Source organism: Macaca thibetana, chromosome 9 (assembly GCF_024542745.1).
Source record: "Macaca thibetana thibetana isolate TM-01 chromosome 9, ASM2454274v1, whole genome shotgun sequence".
Taxonomy (NCBI): domain Eukaryota; kingdom Metazoa; phylum Chordata; class Mammalia; order Primates; family Cercopithecidae; genus Macaca; species Macaca thibetana.
Window position 1 is genome coordinate 81,542,655 of NC_065586.1, and position 19,634 is coordinate 81,562,288.

The 19,634-nt window shown below is 37.5% G+C and overlaps 1 protein-coding gene across 2 annotated transcripts in view; it reads right to left on the reverse strand.

Moving 5' to 3' along the window:
• Positions 1–19,634, reverse strand: part of PRKG1 (protein kinase cGMP-dependent 1) — a 1,349,224-nt gene that overhangs the window by 229,178 nt on the left and 1,100,412 nt on the right. For both annotated transcript variants that reach the window (XM_050805423.1, XM_050805422.1), the window contains exons 6-7: positions 12,493–12,570; positions 4,155–4,249 (exon numbers count right to left, since the gene is read on the reverse strand). In XM_050805423.1, coding sequence (XP_050661380.1) covers positions 4,155–4,249; positions 12,493–12,570 — 173 coding nt within the window. The remainder of the gene's footprint in view (positions 1–4,154; positions 4,250–12,492; positions 12,571–19,634) is intronic.

Consider the following 19,634-nt stretch of genomic DNA (forward strand, 5'->3'; position numbering starts at 1 on the left):
CAAATTCAAGTCATGAATGTGATAGATGGCAGAAGGAACTTTAAGACTAGACATTATTTAAGAGGTTCATTTGTTCATTTGTTCAATCATTCCCTCATTCATGTGTTCAAAAAAATATGTGGATATTTGATAAAAGCTAGATACTGGGTTCAAATAAGAATATAAACATTTGGGACTTCTTTTCATTTAGGTATTATGCAATCATACATCTGGAGGAGCTTACCAAGGTGTATGAAATACAGTTGAGGACACAATATTAGCAAATTTTAGGAAATGAAATAAATTCTAAAGAGTTCCAATAATTTAAATGGTCCCAAAGGATGGAGAATTTAAAGAAAGAAGGGGTAGTCAACAAGGTAAAATCATGGTTGAGAAGTGAAGTCAAATGAAGAAAAAAATAAAAAGACCATTTCATGAGGTAAGTAGCAAATCTCTGGTGACATGTAAGAGGGCACTTAGAGTAGATAATAAAACCAGCTTCCATAGCGAGAAAGTGTGAATAAGAGCATAAGAAAGAAAGAGATGTGAGTTAAATGGGGGTAAGGGGTGGATGTGAAGAGAAAGTGTGGGGCTGGATGCAGACAGGGAGGGGGATTGGTTATTTTATAGGCTGTGGGAGATGCCAAGTGAAGAGTACTGATTATGTGCAAAAGAAAGTCTTGGTACCAGAAAGTTCACAAGAATAACCATAATTGAGAAGGAATTCAATCTAGTTGAAAGAATCATTAACTTAAGTTTTGATATTACAGCAAAATTTGGCAACTTTTCCATGAGCTACATCCCTAGGTTACTTCTTGGTACAAATTTTAGGACAGTATTTTCATAATGAAAGTTTTCTTTAATTGACACCAATATTCAGTAACAATAAGCTACAAAAGAAAATCTGTTGATTCCCAATTAAGCCTTATTTTCTGGCATTCTACTTGTGACCTCAATGTTTGTTAATATTTCTGGTTCTTTGGTTCTGTTGGAAATAACATTGTTTTCCACAGAGGTGTTTAATCTTGGACCAATGAAATCAGGTGTCATCTTTCTATAAAATGCACCTGATTTCTATAAAATGCCATCTTTCAACATATTTAATAATCAAAGGAAAGCAAGATTAAGGTACAGATCATAATGCATTTATACTAGAAAGATAATGTTTATTTCATTCTTCTGTATACCTACACCAAACATACTATTTCTTCCAACTTTGACATTGAAAAAAAATCTAATAGCAACTACATGTTCATCAGATAAGGATCAAATGAACTCAGTAGGAGAAAAAAGGAAAGTTGAGAGTAGTTACTTCTGAATTTTCATAAGGTAATATTACTTCTGAATTTTCATAAGGTAATAGAGCCTGAGTAAGATGACTTATCAGAATACTTTTATTTCACTTATTAAGCTGTGAAACAGTCAGAAAGACAATCAAACCTGTCATCTGATTGTAGCTTAAAAAACAATAACTTCCTAAATTACTTCTTAGAAGTTCTTTGAAGCAAAAGGCTCACAATGTAATTTTTTAAATGAAGGCACAATTGAAATGAAAACAAAACTGGCTGTTCCCATATGCTAGGAGTAAATTATGTCCTATTGCTGTCCCTCCCTAGGAGACGCTCCCACACCTAAAATTCGATAGAAAAATAAGTGTTTATTGGTTGTTGCTTATTCAAGTAGTGTATATACATACAGCACTGAATGTTGAAAAGGTTCATCTATATTTAATGATAACTGAGATATACTGCTTATTGGAAAATGAGAGTAGGATACCCAAATATATTTGTCATACCTTCTGTAAAATGCATGGTAAAAAGTCAACTCAGTTTTTCCTTCATAATACATGAGAAGAACTCCCAAGTGCTTGCTTCTTGATGTCTTAGTTTAAAAATAGAGTATCAGTCTCACAGAAGTACACCTCTACTAGTCTAGCCTTCACAGCCTATCCCATAATGAATCCAGATTTACATTACCTCCACCTACTCTTCCATCACACCCTAAGAGTGATGACAATTACGACCTACAAGTGAACCCTAGGAAAGCTTCACTGCCTTGTGATCATTGTGATGGCAGCGGCAGGCCATCTGGAGCTGCTGCTGCTATCACACTGGCCGCAGCAGGAAGGCATGGCCAGGTCTGCACACCCATGGAGCCAGCAGGAGCCGGGACAGGCAGGACCCCGACCCCTTCTGAGTTGGGATGGGAGCTCCCTGGGTGCCACTGCAGCTGCCCAAGCCACGACTATGGACCCAGGCATCCCTGTGCTCCAGGGCTGGGAGTAGGCAGGAGCTCTGTCCTCCAGGGCAGGGCTGCAGCCACCCAAGTCGTGGGCACGCAAGGGGAGGCAGGAGCTCTGTTCTCCTGGGTGCAGCTACAGCTACCCGAAATCACGGCCATGAACCCGGGCCTCCCCTGTGCGGTTGGGGGGCTAGGAGCTGACAAGATCCCTGCCCTCTTGGAGGTAGCTAGATCCCGGCATTTCTGCACTCTTGGGGGCCTGGGATCAGAAGTATCCGCTCCCACTGCCTGGCTTCTCTCTGTTTTTGGCTACCATTCTGATTTTGGAGGAAAGTTGGGACTGAGCCCAGGTGCTGTCACAGCCCGGCCAGGTGTGCACATGATCAAGGCAGTGCTGACATGCCAGTACTCTGCCAATTTGCCCCCCTCTGGGCTTTGGGCACCAGTGAGCATAGGAGGGAATCCAATGGTGGGCTCAGGGCAGCTTGGCGACAGCAGGAGGCAGACAGGTTCCTGGGCAGAAAGGGAGTGGATGCCCAGCAATGCCCCATCTTCAGGCCAGGGAGGGCCTGAAGGCTGGAGGCCAGGCTGCCAGTCCCATGGACCGGAGTGGGAACTTGCAGTGTCTTTTCTGGACCTGCCTATTGCTGCTCATGAACCAATCAGCATGTACTTCCTCCCCTCTGAGGCCCATAAAAGCTCCAGGCTTAACCAGAGCAGAGCTGACGTTAGGATGACCAGCTGCAGAGAGGACCTAGGAACTGTAGGGCCTCCTCTCTGCTGAGAGCTGCAGATGATGGGACGACCAGCTGCAGAGAGGAGCTACCCTCTCTGCTAAGAGCTGAACACTCATTGGGACAACTTGGCTATGGAGAGGGGCTGCCCACTGCCGGTTTTCTCTGAGCTGTTCTACTGTTCATGAAGCTCCTCTTTGTCTTATTCAACCTCCACTTGTCTGCGTACACATTCTTCCTGGTCACAGGTCAAGAGATCAGGAACCACGGAATGGAGAGGCTAAAAGAGTTGTAACACAAACAGGGCTGAAATATGCCCCTTACTTGCCACATTGCAGGTGAAGACAAGGAGAGAAGAGCTGCAACCCTTTGGGGGGCACAAACTGGGGAGCTCCCCGAACCAGGGCTGTGACTCCCGCTTTGGGGCTATGCAGTTCCTGGTGTCTCTAAGCTTCCAGGCACGACCACATTCCCTGGTGCCAGCCGGGGAAGCTCCTTGTGATGTGCCTGGTCCAGCCGCAGCCTTACAAAGAGCCCATGCCAGTACCTGGAGCTGCGCACCTCACAGCAGCAGCCAGATTATTTGCCTGTGCAGTGGCTGGACCCCACGCTCACTCACATGCCCCTTGTCACTTCATGCCTGACTTGCAGTCTCCCTTGAAGGTGTGGGAACCAGGTCGGTGGTGTGAACTGAGTGCAGCCTGTCAGGCCAAGTGGGCACACTGAGCCCAGTGGGCCCGAGCAAATCTCGGTCAAAGGCGCCACCAGCCACTGGTTTCCAGCCAGGAAATTGACACCCCAAAGATCCCATAACAATTGTTTGTACAAACAGGTTTAGGGATTTCAAAAATTTCAACCAACCATATTAATAATTCTAGGTAAAATCATTGCACAAAATGTAGCAGGGACTTCCTCTCTTTAAAGTTGTTATAGAGATTGCAATTAAGTACACAAACCTGAAAATGTTTCCAATTAATATAACACTGATTTATTAGAAATTAAGGAATTTATTCCACAACCTATTCAAACAGATTCCAAATCCAGCTGAAAATAAATAACAATTAATTTATCACCAAGGGTCCATATTTGATATTGGGATAAGTACTAAATAAAAAGCCTATTGTGCTAGGAGCTCAAAATTTCAGACAGGAATTTATGTAGCACTCAAACAAAAACCTGTATTACACATGATCTACTTACCCCTGCAAGGCTTTCTCTCCAAACCAGTCTCCTTTTCCTAAAGTTCTAAGAAAGACTGGGTCTTCACTTGGTGAGTCTTCACGAGTGACATTTACCTACAAAGAGATACAATGAAAGTTTAAATCCACTGCTTACCCACAATGAACAAAGGAACACTAATTAATGAGGTTAATTCCATTTCTTGTTTATTTTCTTAATTTATTTTATAAAGAAAAAACATTTAAATTACCACTAACAGGACCAAAGAACAATATTACAAATTCCCAGGAAAACCACAAGAGCTTACCTCCAAATATTTTGTTATCCTTTCAAGTTATTTTAAAGAAATAATACATTACTAGTAAATTTGATCTCACTCCTCATCTCCATTCTAATTTTCCTGCCTTTATGAAGCAACCACTATAATGAAGCTAGTGAGCATTCTGTCCATCTTTTTTATGTGTTTATGTACATGTATTTTTAAAATGTATTAATAACATAAGTAGTATTCATCATTCTGCAACTTACTTTTTTCCCTTAGTATTGTTTTAATTATTTATTCCATGCTCTTAGGTATAAATCTATTTCATTCATTTTAATGTGTGAGTTTTATCTCATTATGTAAATATATTTACTTACCCATATCTTCTAAATTGGCAATTATATTGTCTGCCTGCCTGCCTTCCTTCTTCCCTTCCCTTCCCTTCCCTTCCCTTCCCTTCCCTTCCCTTCCCTTCCCTTCCCTTCCCCCTTCCCCTCCCCTCCCCTCCCCTCCCCTCCCCTCCCCTCCCCTCCCCTCCCTTCCCTTCCCTTCCCTTTCTTTCTTTCTTTCTTTCTTTCTTTTTCTTTCTTTCTTTCTGCTGAAATGAACAGCCTTTTACATGCCTCCACATCCATATCCTAGTTTCTCTAGGATAAGCCTGTCCCTTTCCCTGAGAAGAATCCAGCTTTCATTTGAAGACACATCACATTTTCATAAAGATTTCCTGCATGGTTCTAACTGACTATATCCCTCATAATTCATATGCTTCATTTGGTAGGATTTCTATTTCTAAAGATGTAAAAATTACATACATGCCCTTTTTTACTATAGTAAATAAAGTGCCCTTAAAAGAAAGTTGTGTTTCTTTGGCATCTCTGCAAATTATAATAAGCACTCAATAAATAGTTGTAAATTATTTTAACAGAATGTGTCATTACTAACAAGATAGATAGCCTAGAACACACAGGGCTTGTGACTTAACAGAAGGCAAGTGAGAATATTTTTGTTGCATGAATGAAAACAAAAATAGAGTAACTTGTACCTTCGTGTTAATTCATATCTCCCTCAAGCTCTACTAACATTCATAAAACTGACTTTTGGTCATCCAGAAAGGTTAAATAGTTAAAATTCACCTACCTGGAAAATGTGATGAGTAAAAAACTAATTTATTGAAACAATGCTAAAAACACTTAAACACATTTAATAATACTATGCTTCAGGTTTCTGAATCTAGAGATTAGATGTCAAAGACCAGAATTTTTATAAGTATTAAGAAGGTCTGTGTAGGGTGGAGGAAATTCAATTATTATTCTCCACTGATCCATTTCATTACTCCTCCATACAGTGTTTCAAAACCATGGAAATTCAGTGTTTAACACTTTTCCTTACCACTAAGCTGTATCACAGAGACACTAATTTGTATGCTGATGAGGCTTTTCTAGATGCGGAATCTTCAGTAGGGAGTCTGATCTAAAATAAAAGTTACTGGGCCCTTATTCTTGAGGTTCTGATTCACCCATGTTCATATAAAAGCTAAAATTTAGTTTCTTTGTTTAAACAGTATTCCATTATATGACTATTATGCAATTTACTAATTCTGTAGATGTAAATGTGGGTGGCTTCCAGTTTTATTTTTGTTATATTTTGTTTCTATTGTACTATTAACTGCGTTACTGTGAACATTCTTATACATGTGCTCCAGTGTCCATGGCTAAGAGTTCATTAGGGTCAACATTTATGAATAAAGAACAAGGTTATTAAGTATATGCATCTTCGATTTTACTAAATATTAACTCACTCTTGGTACAATCTGACATTTCTACCATCAATGGATGAAAACGCATATTATATTATACTGTTATCAATACTTAATATTGTCAGACTTTGATTTTTTTCCAGAAAGGTAAGTATTAGATGGCATTTCCCTTATTATCAATAGAGGTGGGAGATTTTATCATCTTATTTTTTGAGCCACTTGTGCTTCTTTTGATTATGTGTCTGATCATACTTTTTGCCTATTTTTCTATTGGACTGATTATCTTTATTTTTGTTGTTGTTCATTCACAAGACTGTGGTTTGTCTAAACCATCTTTGTGATGTCTTGTTGAACAAATTTATTAATTTTAATGTAATTACACTTAACCATTTTATCTTTTACTGTTTGCATTTTAAAATATCTTATTCAAGAAATCCTTTCTTATCCCAAGATAATAGAAGTATTCTCCCAATTACCTTTTAATTTTTTCCTAATTTTTCTTTTCACATTTACATCTGAAAGTGGCATTATGTATGGTGTGAGCTAGGGATCCCATTTTATTTATGTTCCTATGCATAACCAGTTGTGATATCTGTAGTGTCCACGCTATCCTAAATCAAGCTTCCATATTATAATGGATCTTTATCTGGGCTCACCATTCTTACTCTGACATATTTGTCTGGTTTTCACTCAAATTAAGGCCACATTATTTTCCATTACCTGAACCTTATAAAAAGTCTTGATATCTACTGTAGTAACTCCCAATATGTTTCTCTTTCTTTCAGATGTTCTGCCATGTCGGTGTTTTGCTCTTCATTATAATATTTTAAATACAATTTTCTTCTTAAAAGACTTGAACATTTTCTTGTTATAGATATGCCTAGATACTTGATTTTTGAAATGGTATTTTAAAAACGTATTTTAGTTACTTGATACAGTATTTAGAAAGGTAAATGAATTTTTAAGTTATCATATAATAAATTTTACTTCCATCATACAGTAAAATTTACTTCTTTTTTGGAATATAGTTGTATGAACTTAAACACATGGATAGTTTTGTCTAATTCCCAGAACAATTAGATACAGAACAATTTCATCACCTTCAGAAACTCCTTCATGGTATGTTTTGTAGTCATATCCTTCTCATTCCTCACCCCTATAGTCTGTTCTGCATCAAACTCATTTTAACTTTTTGAGAATGCCATATAAATGAAATAATACAATATTTAACCTTCTCAGATTTTTTTTCTTACTCAGCATTAGGCTTTGAAGATTCATCTAAGTTCTTGCAAGGTTCAATAGTTTATGTTTTTTATTGCTAATATTTCATTGAATGAATATAACATAATTTGTTTATTTCTAGTTTTGGCAATTATGAATAGAGATACTACAAACACTGATGCAGAGTTTTTTGTGTGAACTATATTTTCATTTCTCTAGAATAAATATCACAAAGAGTAATTGCTGTGTCATACGGTAAATGTTTATTTAACTTTATAAGAAACTACAAATTGTTTTCCAGAATGGCTTTGCCATTTTGCATTCCCAGGAACAGTGTATGAGAATACTGGTTACTCTGCATCCTCACTAGCACTTGATGTTGTTAATTTTTGTTTTTAGATTTAGCCGTTCTATTAAGTATGCAGTAGTATCTCAGTATTTCAATATGCAATTTTTTAATGACTAATCATTTTGCACACCTCTTCATGTGCATATTTGCCATTTGTGTATCTTCTTTGCTGATGTGCTCAAGTCCTTCATTCTTTTTTTTTTTTTTGTAAGTGGGTACTTCAGTGTTTTTTGTTGATTTTTAAGTGTTTTTTTTTATGGATTTTTAAGTGTTTTTTATATAGGATCAATAAAGGATAGGATCAATATAAGCCCCTTACCAGACGTGTACTTTTCAAATAATTTTCCCTGTTAGTAATTTGTCTTTCCATTCTCTGAACAGTGTTTTTCACAGAATAAAAGTTTCTAAATTTGATAAAGTCCAATTTATCATTTTTCTTTATGGATTGTGCTGGTGGTATCATGTCTAGGAACTCTTCCTATCTAGCTGCAAGTCATACATTTCTCTTGAAAGTTTTATAGCTTTGTTTTACTTTTAAATCTATTACTAATTTTAATTTAATTTTTATATAAGGTATAAAGTCTAGGTCAAGGTTCCCCTGTTTTGGTCCATGGATTACCAATGGTTCCATCACCATTTGTTGAAAAGACTTTCCTTTTATTGTCAGTTCCTTTCATTTCTTGATTGCTCTGTTTCTCACCTTAAGTATGTGAACTGTAGGCATATTGTAGATACCACTTATCAGGGCAAGAAAGTTCTCTTATATTCTCAATTTGCTGAGAATTTTTATTATGAACGGATGTTACACTTGTCACACCCTTTCACTGAATCATTTGACATGATAATGTGATTAGTTTTCTTTAGACTGTTAATATGGTAGAATACGTTGAATGATATGGCTTTTTCAATATTCATTAATAGTAAAATATCCAGTTCTATAATGTCCAATACAGTCACCACTAGCAGTTATTGCAATGTGGCTACTGCTACTGAGAAATTAACATTAAAGTTAAGTTAGATAATTTTACTTTAATACAAGCGTGACTAATAGCTATTATATTGGGTTGTGTAGAGATATAGAACAGTTCCATTAATAAAGAAAAATGTACTGAATAATGCTAATTTGCTAAACTCTTATTAATTTTAATAATATATATTTCTACAAAAAATCCTAAATGAAACTAAAAACATATCATGTATAAATAATTACTGTTTCTTTATTTACAAATATTATTTATTTTTCTTAACTTACTATAGTATTTGAGATGTCTAGTACCACACTAAACAAGATTGGTAATAATGTATATCTTTATCTTGTTCTTGATATTTAAAAAAATGTTTTCCAGAGGGTTCACCATAATGTCTACATAAACATATGTATACATATGCAAATAAAATTTCCATTACAGAACACTTTTTATATTAAAAAACATTGAGCATTGTGTTAAGGCAACATGTTTAATTGACATGTTTAAATACTTGTTAATTTTATGAGGCAAAGCCATGTGATTTTAAATGCCATTTGATAGACAAGGATTTTTGAATCTCTTTTATTTTCCTAATGGTAGGATACAAGGTATGTTGAATGGAATCAGAAAAATCAAAATGCTTTTGAACTATTATTAGAACTCTGCAACTTTGCTTACCTATCCTGTTCAATTTTCATTTGATTTATTTATAAAAAGATAGTTCATTCTGTGATGCGACACAACTGCAGGGACAAATGCAGGAATCTTTGGTGCTTTATAGTTCACTGTTGGAAAATCAAGCCATGTATCCAGGCAGCTGTAATGCAGTGATTGAAGTATAGAGAACTAACTGAGCTTCTACTTGAGGCAGCACCAGGTACTTTAGCCATCATCACTGCAAGCATTCTGCCTTAGGTTTTAGAAAAATCAGATTGCACAGGCTTAATGGGGGAAAAACAAGTATTGCAAAGCTTATTTTATAATGCTTCTCTCTTTGTGTGAATGTGCTTAATGGAAGAATAAAAATTGTTTTACACTTAAATAAGTAGAACTGAACAAGGGGAATTTCATTTGTAGCTTGGCAGCCCCTGCTGTGTCTCCTTCTATCTCACAGCATTTTCTAAGAAAAAGCCACTTTGGTAGCAGCAAGAAACAGATCTTGGCCAAGGTTATCCTTTATACATTTTTTAAATGCATGGAAAAACAAAATGACATCTGTACACCTAAAAAAAAAATAACATATAATTGTAGAAAATTCCAGTTTTACAACTTATTTGCCTGCTGAACTGAGCCTACTCTCTTATAATTCACCTGTCTTTAGTGCTGTTTGCCATTGGGACATAAGTATGCTGACCTTACTTTCTGCTTGTTAAGACTTAATATATTCCAATTATTGCCTATGGTGACATAGTCTTAATGATTTTAATACGTTAGAATTAGAACTAATATAATTAATATTGTTAGTATATTAGTATTAGAATGAATAAAATAAATATAATTATTATGTAATTTACATAACTAAGAATCATAGCAGCTAACTTGTGTCACCTAGAAAAGTAAGTTAGTAGAAATTGATGTCTGGTTTAAAGTAAAAGATCTTGAAAGTGTCAAGAGAGTCTAATATATTAGTATTACTTCCCTCCCAGAATCCCCAGAGTGCTCTGAAATATTGCCAAGGGAAATGGTTCCTGTGGTATAATTTCCACACTGTTTCTACTTATAGTTACTACGAAACTCGTAAAGAGGCACAACTAATGCACCTGTCTTCAGCTGAAACTGGTTACAAAGCACTACTTTTAGGCAGTAAAATTTGCACTAACAGGGTGGTAGCAAAAGCCTGTCAGAAATCCATCTCAAAGGACAAACACATCATTCCATCACAGCAAAGAATTAGCAATGTAGTAAAGACAAAACAAATCTAGAATGTCAGGACAAATTCCCCATGCAATCTTTTGAATCATTTATATCCATGGTGATTTTAAATTTTCCCTGATTCTTCAGTCAATCTAAACAATAAGACAGTAAATAATAAGCTCTAACAATCTATCATATAAACTACAAAATATTAACATTTTCTTATATTCTAACATTGGAAAATACAAGATACAATTTTAACTATAACCGCGGTCAGACATGTCATTTCATGATGCCTTTTAAGAAGTCAGCCTTGAGTTCTACTTCTATCCCAGGCATTCAGAGATCAGTCAAAAGAATAGGAATAATAAAAATACAAATATTGTTTTCTTCATTTTTGTGTGACATGCCATTGATGCAAATATTGACATATGCATACACTTGATCCAAAATTCGTCCAAGGATAATTATCTAAATTGTGATTCAATAATACTTACAATCTTCCACCTCATTCTATTCACTGTGGCTCTGGAAATCTCTCTATATATGAACTATAAGTTAGCAGAGTCAGTCATTTTGTTAAATTCGAAGAAATAAATTTGCTTCATTTATAAAGGGATAGTTATAAAAACAGAAACTGGCATATGAATTCCTTTCTACTTGCATTTCCTTCTCCATCTCTTCCTATACTTAGTACATAGAGAGATATGAATTCCTTGCAATGATACATAATAAAGAAAAATAAGTTTAAATCATTTCACTGTAGAAAGAAATTTAAGGTATTTTAGTAATATAATAGTATAGTATTAATCTAAAAAAATTCTATTTTCCAATTCACTCAATTTTGTACTTTTAAGATATAAATAAATTCATGTTGATGAAAAACTAAAACGGTTTAAGAAATAAAGTATGATTTTGCATTCGTAACCCTTGTCTACCCCATGTTTACCCCTTCCTTTATAATTTATCACTTTTAGTAGTTTTTAGTTCCAATACTTATTTATGAAAATAACTTAAAACATTAGTGTATATCTATCCTTATCATCCTCAGAATATTTAGCAACTTTCCTAAGGGCATTAAAATGACTAAGTTTTGTAACAGGATTAAAGTTTAGGCCATCTGATTTCAAAGCCCAGATGTTTCATTATAGCAATGTTACCGCTTCCAATGACTAGATGAATTTTGTAAATGACCTAAGTTCGTTCGTTTCTCTTTCTTTCTTTCTTTCTTTTCTTTCTTTTCTTTCTTTCTTTCTTTCTCTTTCTTTCTTTCTTTCTTTCTTTCTTTCTTTCTTTCTTTCTTTCTTTCTTTCTTTCTTTCTTTCTTTCTTTTCTTTTCTTTTCTTTTCTTTTCTTTTCTTTTCTTTTTTTTTTGGAGGCAGTCTTGCTCTATTTCCAGGGCTGAAGTGCAGTGGCACCATCTTGGCTCACTGCAACCTCCGCCTCCTGGGCTCAAGCAATCCTCCTGTCTCAGCCTCCTAAGTATCTGGGACCACAGGCATGCACCACCATGCCCAGCTAATTTTTTCTACTTTTTGTATAGATGGGGTTTGACATGTTGCCCAAGCTGGTCTTGAACTCCTGAGCTTAAGTGATCTGCCTGCCTTGGCCTCCCAAAGTGCTGGGATTACAGGTATGAGCCACCACATCCAGCTGGTATTTTCTTTTTTATTATATTGTTTTAATGATGGAGATCTTTCTATTCACAGAAATATATCAGTGCCATCTAATATTATGATTATTAGCAAGTAGGCTACTTACTGGTTTCAAAGCTCCACCCTTTTTTCCCTCCTGCATCATTTTTTGTAAGATCCATTCTCTCGTACCTCTCTGTGTCAATAAATGAAACGAACTCATATAGCACAAGACTCTGCATGTGTTCCTACTGGAGTTACTAACCAATCCAAGACTCCCCTAGTGCATCACTGTCTTGTGCCACCAAAGCTTACCGTTCCTTTGCTGATGATGAAGAAGGTGTCCCCTCTTGCACCTTGCCTGATAATATATTCTCCATTTTCATAGTGGGTCTGAAAAGTAGAAACAATAAGAAAAAAAAAAATTAAGCAAGGAGTAAGCTACCAAACAGCTCAGCCTCTTCAAATATCAACCCCCAGGGATACATTCATCCTGATGGAATTTTATCCAAGCCTAGAACCAGCATGATTTAATAATGAACATTAGTTAATGTATGCAATATTTACAAAGATAACATTTCTATAATGCTCATTTTCAAGACTGCTTTTAATGTCATTTTTCTAGGTGATTATATCATATCTTTAAATTCATTCATTTCAATTGTTCGATGAAAATATTCTTTTCTCCCATCAACTGAGCATGAAACAAAACAGCAGAGCTGCTAATTAAACTACTAATTCTATATTATTTTACTTGTCATTTTCATTGGGTTTTATATTCTCATAATGAGAGCCCTTTTTTCCTAAGAAATTGTTACAGCATGTAAAAATCTTCATTTGAAACCAGGTTGATTTTTATTGTGGGTTAGATGGCCCTAGTTACTTTTTAAGGCACCACTTCATGCTTTAGTGTTCTTGCTTCAGCAGTTTAGATTTGGCCCTGTCAAACAGAATGTCTTAATTTTATGGACTGAATTCTGGTACAGCATCTGTGAGCTTATAAACTATCAAACGAGGAGTGAGGTAAGGCTGCAAAAGGATTATCACAGTCAGTATATCAGTATTCTGACATGGACACCACAACTAGGTCCGTTTCCAGGGTGAAGATTACTTCTGCAATGAACAAAAGTAATTTCAATAAGGAGAGGTGGAAGAAAGTATACTGCTGGGTCAAGAGGTCTAACAGAAAAATGGGAACTGTGCCGTCTGACCCTATCCTTCTCTGCAGCATAGCAGAGAAGCTATATTTCTGGGAAATAAAACATTATTTTGCACACTCCTAACAAAACATAATTCATTGTTTACGTGCAATATCCATTAGGCTGATGGGTGTTATTTGTCCTTATGCTTTAATACCATTTTTCTTAACACATAAAGTGCTAAGATTGCCTTAAAATTGCCTTTCATTAATACTTGACATTGAAAAGAGCCATTATTTTCTTAGTGTATCTGGAAAGTTAACATACTACCTAATTTGCTAATTTTTTTACTCAAAAGTAATTCAGGTTTCTAGGAACAAAATTTTTAAGTGAAAAAGGTATTCCTTATTCCTTTCCCTCAATTTCAAGCACCAGATGATATATACAGTCTGGTATGTACACTTCAAGACATTTTTCTATGCTTTTAACCACCACTACCCCACCCTGCACACACACATGCATACAAATAATTATTTCTAAATAAAAATAATATTATAGAATGCATATTCTTCAACTCATTTATGCCATTTAACAAGATATCTATGTTCAATTTTCATGTTTTGCTGCATTAAAATGGAAAGAACTTTACAACATGCAGATTTGAAAAATGAAATGGCAGTAATACACTTTCATGTATCATTTAACAAACACCTTTTTGACGCAGGGTCTCATTCTGTGGCTCATCTTAATTGTAGCTTTCATAATCCCCACAGATGGTAGGAGGGACCTGGTGGGAGATAATTGAATCATGGGGGCGGTTTCTTCCATACTGTTCTCATGGTAGTGAATAAGTCTTAAGAAATCTGATGGTTTTATAAGAGGTTTCATTTCCCCTTTTGTTTGGCTCTCATTCTCTCTTGTTCACCATCATGTAAGATATGCCTTTTGCCTTCTGCCATGAATGTGAGGCCTCCCCAGCTATGTGGAATTATGAGCCCATTAAATCTATTTTTCTTTATAAATTACCCAGTCTCAGGTATATCTTTATAAGCAGCATGAGAACAAACTAGTGGAGTAGATTGGTACTGGGAGTGGGTGCTGCTGTAAAGATACCCAAAAATGTGAAAGTGACTTTGAAACCGGGTAACAGGCAGATGCTGGAACAGTTTGGAGGGCTCAAAAGAAGATAGGAAAATGTGAGAAAGTTTGAAACTTCCTAGAGACTTGGAGGGCTCAGAAGACAGGAAGATGTAGGAAAGACTCGAACTTCCTAGAGATTTACTGAATGGCTTTGACCAAAATGCTGATAAAATTTGCAGCCTGATGGTATAATAGAAGAGAAAAATCTATTTTCTGAGAAGAAATTCAAGCTGGCTGCAGAAATTTTCATAAGCAACAAGAAACCAAATGTTTATCATCAAGACAATGGACAAAGTGTCTCCAGGGTATATCAAAGCCTCTGTGGCAGGCCCTCCCAGCACCCGCCCAGGGGTCTAGGAGGAAAAAATTGTTTCATTGGCCAGGCCCAGGCCCCCCCTGCTGTGTAAAGCCTAGGACTTTGTGCCCTGTGTCTCAGCTGCTCTAGCACTGGCAGAAAGGGGCCAAGGTACAGCTCAGGCTGTGGCTTCAGAGGGTTCAAGCCCCAAGCCTTGGCAGCTTCCACGTGGTGTTAAGCCTGTGGGTACACAGAGGTCAATAATTGATGTTTGGGAACCTCCGTCTAGATTTCAGAGGATGTATGGAAACACCTGGATATCCAAGCAGAAGTTTGTTGCAGAGGCGGAGTTCTCATGGAGAACCTCTGCTACGGGAGTGCTGAAGGGAAATGTGGGATGTGAGACCCCACAGAGAGTCCCCACTGAGGCACTCCCTAGCAAAGCTGTGAGAAGAGGGCCACCATTCTCCAGACCACAGAATGGTATATCCACTGACAGCTTGCATGCACAGTGCACCTGGAAAAGCCACAGACACTCAATGCCAGTCCATGAAAGCTGCCAGCAGAAAGGCTGTACTCTGCAAAGCCACAGGGGTCCAGCTGCCCAAACCATGGGAACCCACCTCTTGCATCAGTGTGACCTAGATGTGAGACAAGAGTCAAAGGAGATCATTTTTGAAGCTTTAAGATTTTACTGCCCTGCTGGATTTTGGACTTGCATGGGGCCTTTAGCCCCTTCGTTTTGGCCAATTTCTCCCATTTGGAATGGGTGTATTTATCCAATATCTGTATCTCCATTGTATCTATGAAGTAACTAACTTGCTTTTGATTTTACAGGCTCATAGGCAGGAGGAACTTGCCTTGTCTAAGATGAGACTATGGACTGTGGACTTTTGTGTTAATGCTACTGTGAGTTAAGACTTTGGGGGACTGTTGGGAAGGGATGATTGGTTTTGATATGAGATTTGGGAGGGGCCAGTGTGGAATGATATGGTTTGGCTCTATGTGCCCACTCAAGTCTCATCTCAAATTGTAGTACCCACTACCATGTGTTGTAGGAAGGATCTGGTAGGAGACAATTGAATCATGGGAGCCATTTCTTCCATACTGTTCTTGTGGTAGTAAATAAGTCTCATGAGACCTGATGGTTTTATAAGAGGTTTCTCCTTTTACTGGGCTTTCATTCTCTCTTGTCCGCCACCATGTAAGAGTGCCTTTTGCCTTCTGCTATGATTGTGAGGCCTCCCCAGTCATGTGGAATTGTGAGTTCATTAAACCTTTTTCTAAGTTACCCAGTCTTAGGTATGTCCTTACCAGCAGTAAGAGAAAGGACTAATACACCCTCCCAAGTAGCTGGGACCACAGGTGTACACTACCATGCCCAGTTAATTTATTATTATTATTATTTTGTAGAGATACGTTTCCCTATTTGTTGCCCAGGCTGGTCTCAAACTCCTGGGCTCAAGTGATCCTCCCACCTTGACCTCCCCAAGTGTTAGGATTATAGGCATGAGCCAGTGTGCCTTTCCAGCAAACATTTCTGAGGGCCTCAGAGGCAGGTCTTTTTATAGGTATTGATAATACAAAGATGAGTAGGGTAAAATCTCATAATAACACCATCCACTGGAAATGTTCTATAACTGTATTGTCCATTATGGTAGCCACAAGACATATGGGGCTACTGAGCACTTGAAATATGACCAGTGTGACTGAGAAACTGAATTTTTAAATTTATTTAATTTTAATAAATTCAAGTTTAAATAGTCACACATAGTGGATACTGTACTGGGTAGCAAAGGTAGTAGCAGAGTTGCAGTTGTAGCTTTGGGGCAAGGGGGAGAAAACATCTTTCCTATTCTTGATATTTTCTTCCATGTGAATGAAGCTCAGTTAGTAAAACTAAGTACCTTTCTCTTCCCCTTTCCTCACTCTGCACCAGCAAAAGTGGCATGACTTATCTGATTCATAAACTTGGAAGTAAACAGCTATGTATGCTCATCTCAACTTGTCATCTTTTCCTTGTGGAAGGGAGCTTCCCACAGAGGGCTGGCATTGCTGCTTCTCCGGGGGAAGGCTCTTCTCTCCACAATAGTGAAGTTTGCCCTTGTCTGAGCTTCTGTGACAGGGCAGGTAATTCTGCACAATGATAGGGTTCAATCTGGGAAGACTAGCTGGCTGTCATACCAAAGGTACATCCTGTAACCCAGATTTTATTAGTAATAATGGTAATGTTTGCCTCAATTTATTCTATTCTTTGTCTTGTTTCTCACTTGGTTCCTAATTCAAGATCACTCAAAAATGCCAAAATAATCCAGTATGCAAAATGCTTTCCTGTATATAAGTACAGGGTTATATGTGTGAGAGCACAGTCTGGGAGACATGTGACTTCCCAAGAGCTTCTCCACAGAGGATTCTTGAGCCCCAACAGAAGGATGAAGAGGTCACCAATGATCAGCAGGTGAAAAGCACCCCAGAAAGAGGAAAATAAGCAGCTCATTATGATCAAATAATACTAGTGAATATACAATTATTTTGGAAAAAGTAGAAAAATACAAATAAAAAGCACCCAAAAATTGAAGAACTCCTAACTTATGTGAGCTCATTCCCCTCATCCATCTCCTTTTAAAAAGCATATCCTTATCCATGTGATAGTTATTTTCTTTCAGAAAACCAAAATTATTTGTAATATATTAAAATGAGTGAAAGTAAGGGTTTCTTAACCTCAGCACTATTGACATTTTGAAGCGATTCGTTCTTATTGTACGGAGATGTCCTGTACATCCAGTTTTACTGCAGGATGTTTAACAGAGTTGTCAGCCTCTTCCAACTAGATGCTAGTAGCACCCCAACCCCAGTTGTAGGAATCAAAAATGTCTCCAGACATCGCTAATTACTCCATTGGGAACAAAACTGCCCCCAGCTCATTGCAATTACTCTAAATGTTTTTATATTCTTAATCTCTTCATCTTAAGAAGCTGAAAGTTTGGCAATGATATCCAGATATAGTCTAGTCTATTTAATTCGTGAAACTTATCTAATCATCTTCTTAATATCATCTAATATGGTGTTTCATAACTCAACACCCACACTTGCCATATAAATATTTATTTACCTACACAGACATTCACTGAACTTATGTCCATGTTGCATGAGCTCATAAAATCCAGGGGTCACAGAACAACTTACGGAACAGTGGCCAAAGGCATTCCAGGTTTGGGAAAGATAATATTCATGGTGTCATAACACCAGGACTGTAATGACTAAGCTATTCTGAAACATTGAATTGCACCAGAGGGGAAGATGATCTTGCGTGCTGATTCTTCAAGAGGCTCTCTAATTATGTTAATCAAATGCCAGCACTTCCACTGGTTTTTGAAGGTCATTTTATAGTTCTACCATTTTCATATTTCAAATTAAATCAAAGAAATATACAGAATTTAGAGTAAGAAGAAACCTTAGCAATTAGACAGTTTCCTTTCAAAGGTTTCCATAGTTATTAAGATAAAAGCCAATCTCCGGAACATGGCCTACAACACCATGTCTGCTCGATGCCATAGTATCCAACCTCTTCTCACTTTTCCTGATTTTTGCCCTCTAGCCCTGCCAGCCTTCTGAGGTTTGTTCCTTGACTGTGCCACCATCAGGCCTGAACACTCCTACTGCCATATTTCAGTGCTGCTTCCCTAGTTATATCCCATTTTTCTTTCAGATCCTAGCCTTCTCTCACCTGGCATATCCACCCTTACCACCACCACTACACATACACACACACACACTCTCCCTCTCACACACACACACACTCACACACACACACATTCTGGCTAAATTAGGTCTCTCCATTGTATGAACTTACAATACCACATAGCTATATTGCATTGCCCTTTTCTAGGCTCGTATTTACTGACTTGTATGATTGTTTTTCACCAGATTTTGACTTCTCTGAAAGCAAGAACTCTGTCTAGTTCTGTTCACCATACATAAAATCCCCAGTGCCTCACTTTGTGCTTGGAACATAGTAGGGACTCAAAAATAATTGCACAAATGAGGTAGTCTTCCTTAATCCCCATCATTAATATTGCCCACAGTCAGTCCATTAGAAAGCCTTCTACTTCCAATTCAGGTGCTAAGCCCAATATTCTTCCATTATCTCCATTGTTATTTCCCTTGTTCAAGACAAAATCTTATCTTGGACTTTTGCAATGTCTTCTTATCTGGTCTCCCTGTCACTTGCCCACTCATCATACCCAAATCATCCCCTGTATTTTTCTCACTGCCATCAAAGTGACCTTTCAAATAACAAATCAATTGAAAACACCTGATTGCTTAAAATCTTTCAATGGCTTCTTGCTGCAAGTAAAATCATAAACAATTTATTGTGGTCTGTAAAAATATCTGTATTCTGACCCCTATTAACTTCTCCATTCTTTCCCTTCCCATTATCACCCTTGTGATTCTGTTTCAGACTCGCTGGCTTTTTTTTTATGTGACTCCTATATGCCATGCTGGATCCCTCCTTGGGACTTTGCACTCAACTGGTCCTCTGTCTAGCACTCCTCCATAAGATTTTTGACATTATCTTGCTGTCATCACTGGGGCCTCATAAAGCCTTTTTCTGGCCAGTCTTACCAATGTGCACTCCGACCCCATTCACTTTGTATCCCACATTACTGTTTGTATTTCCGTGGTGTTAGAAAGAAATCCGGCCTGGTGCGGTGGCTCACGCCTGTAATCCCAGCACTTTGGGAGGCCAAGGCGGGCAGATCACGAGGTCAGGAGATCGAGAACATGCTGGCTAACACAGGTGAAACCCCGTCTCTACTAAAAATACAAAAAAAATAGTTGGGCGTGGTAGCGGGCACCTGTAGTCCCAGCTACTCAGGAGG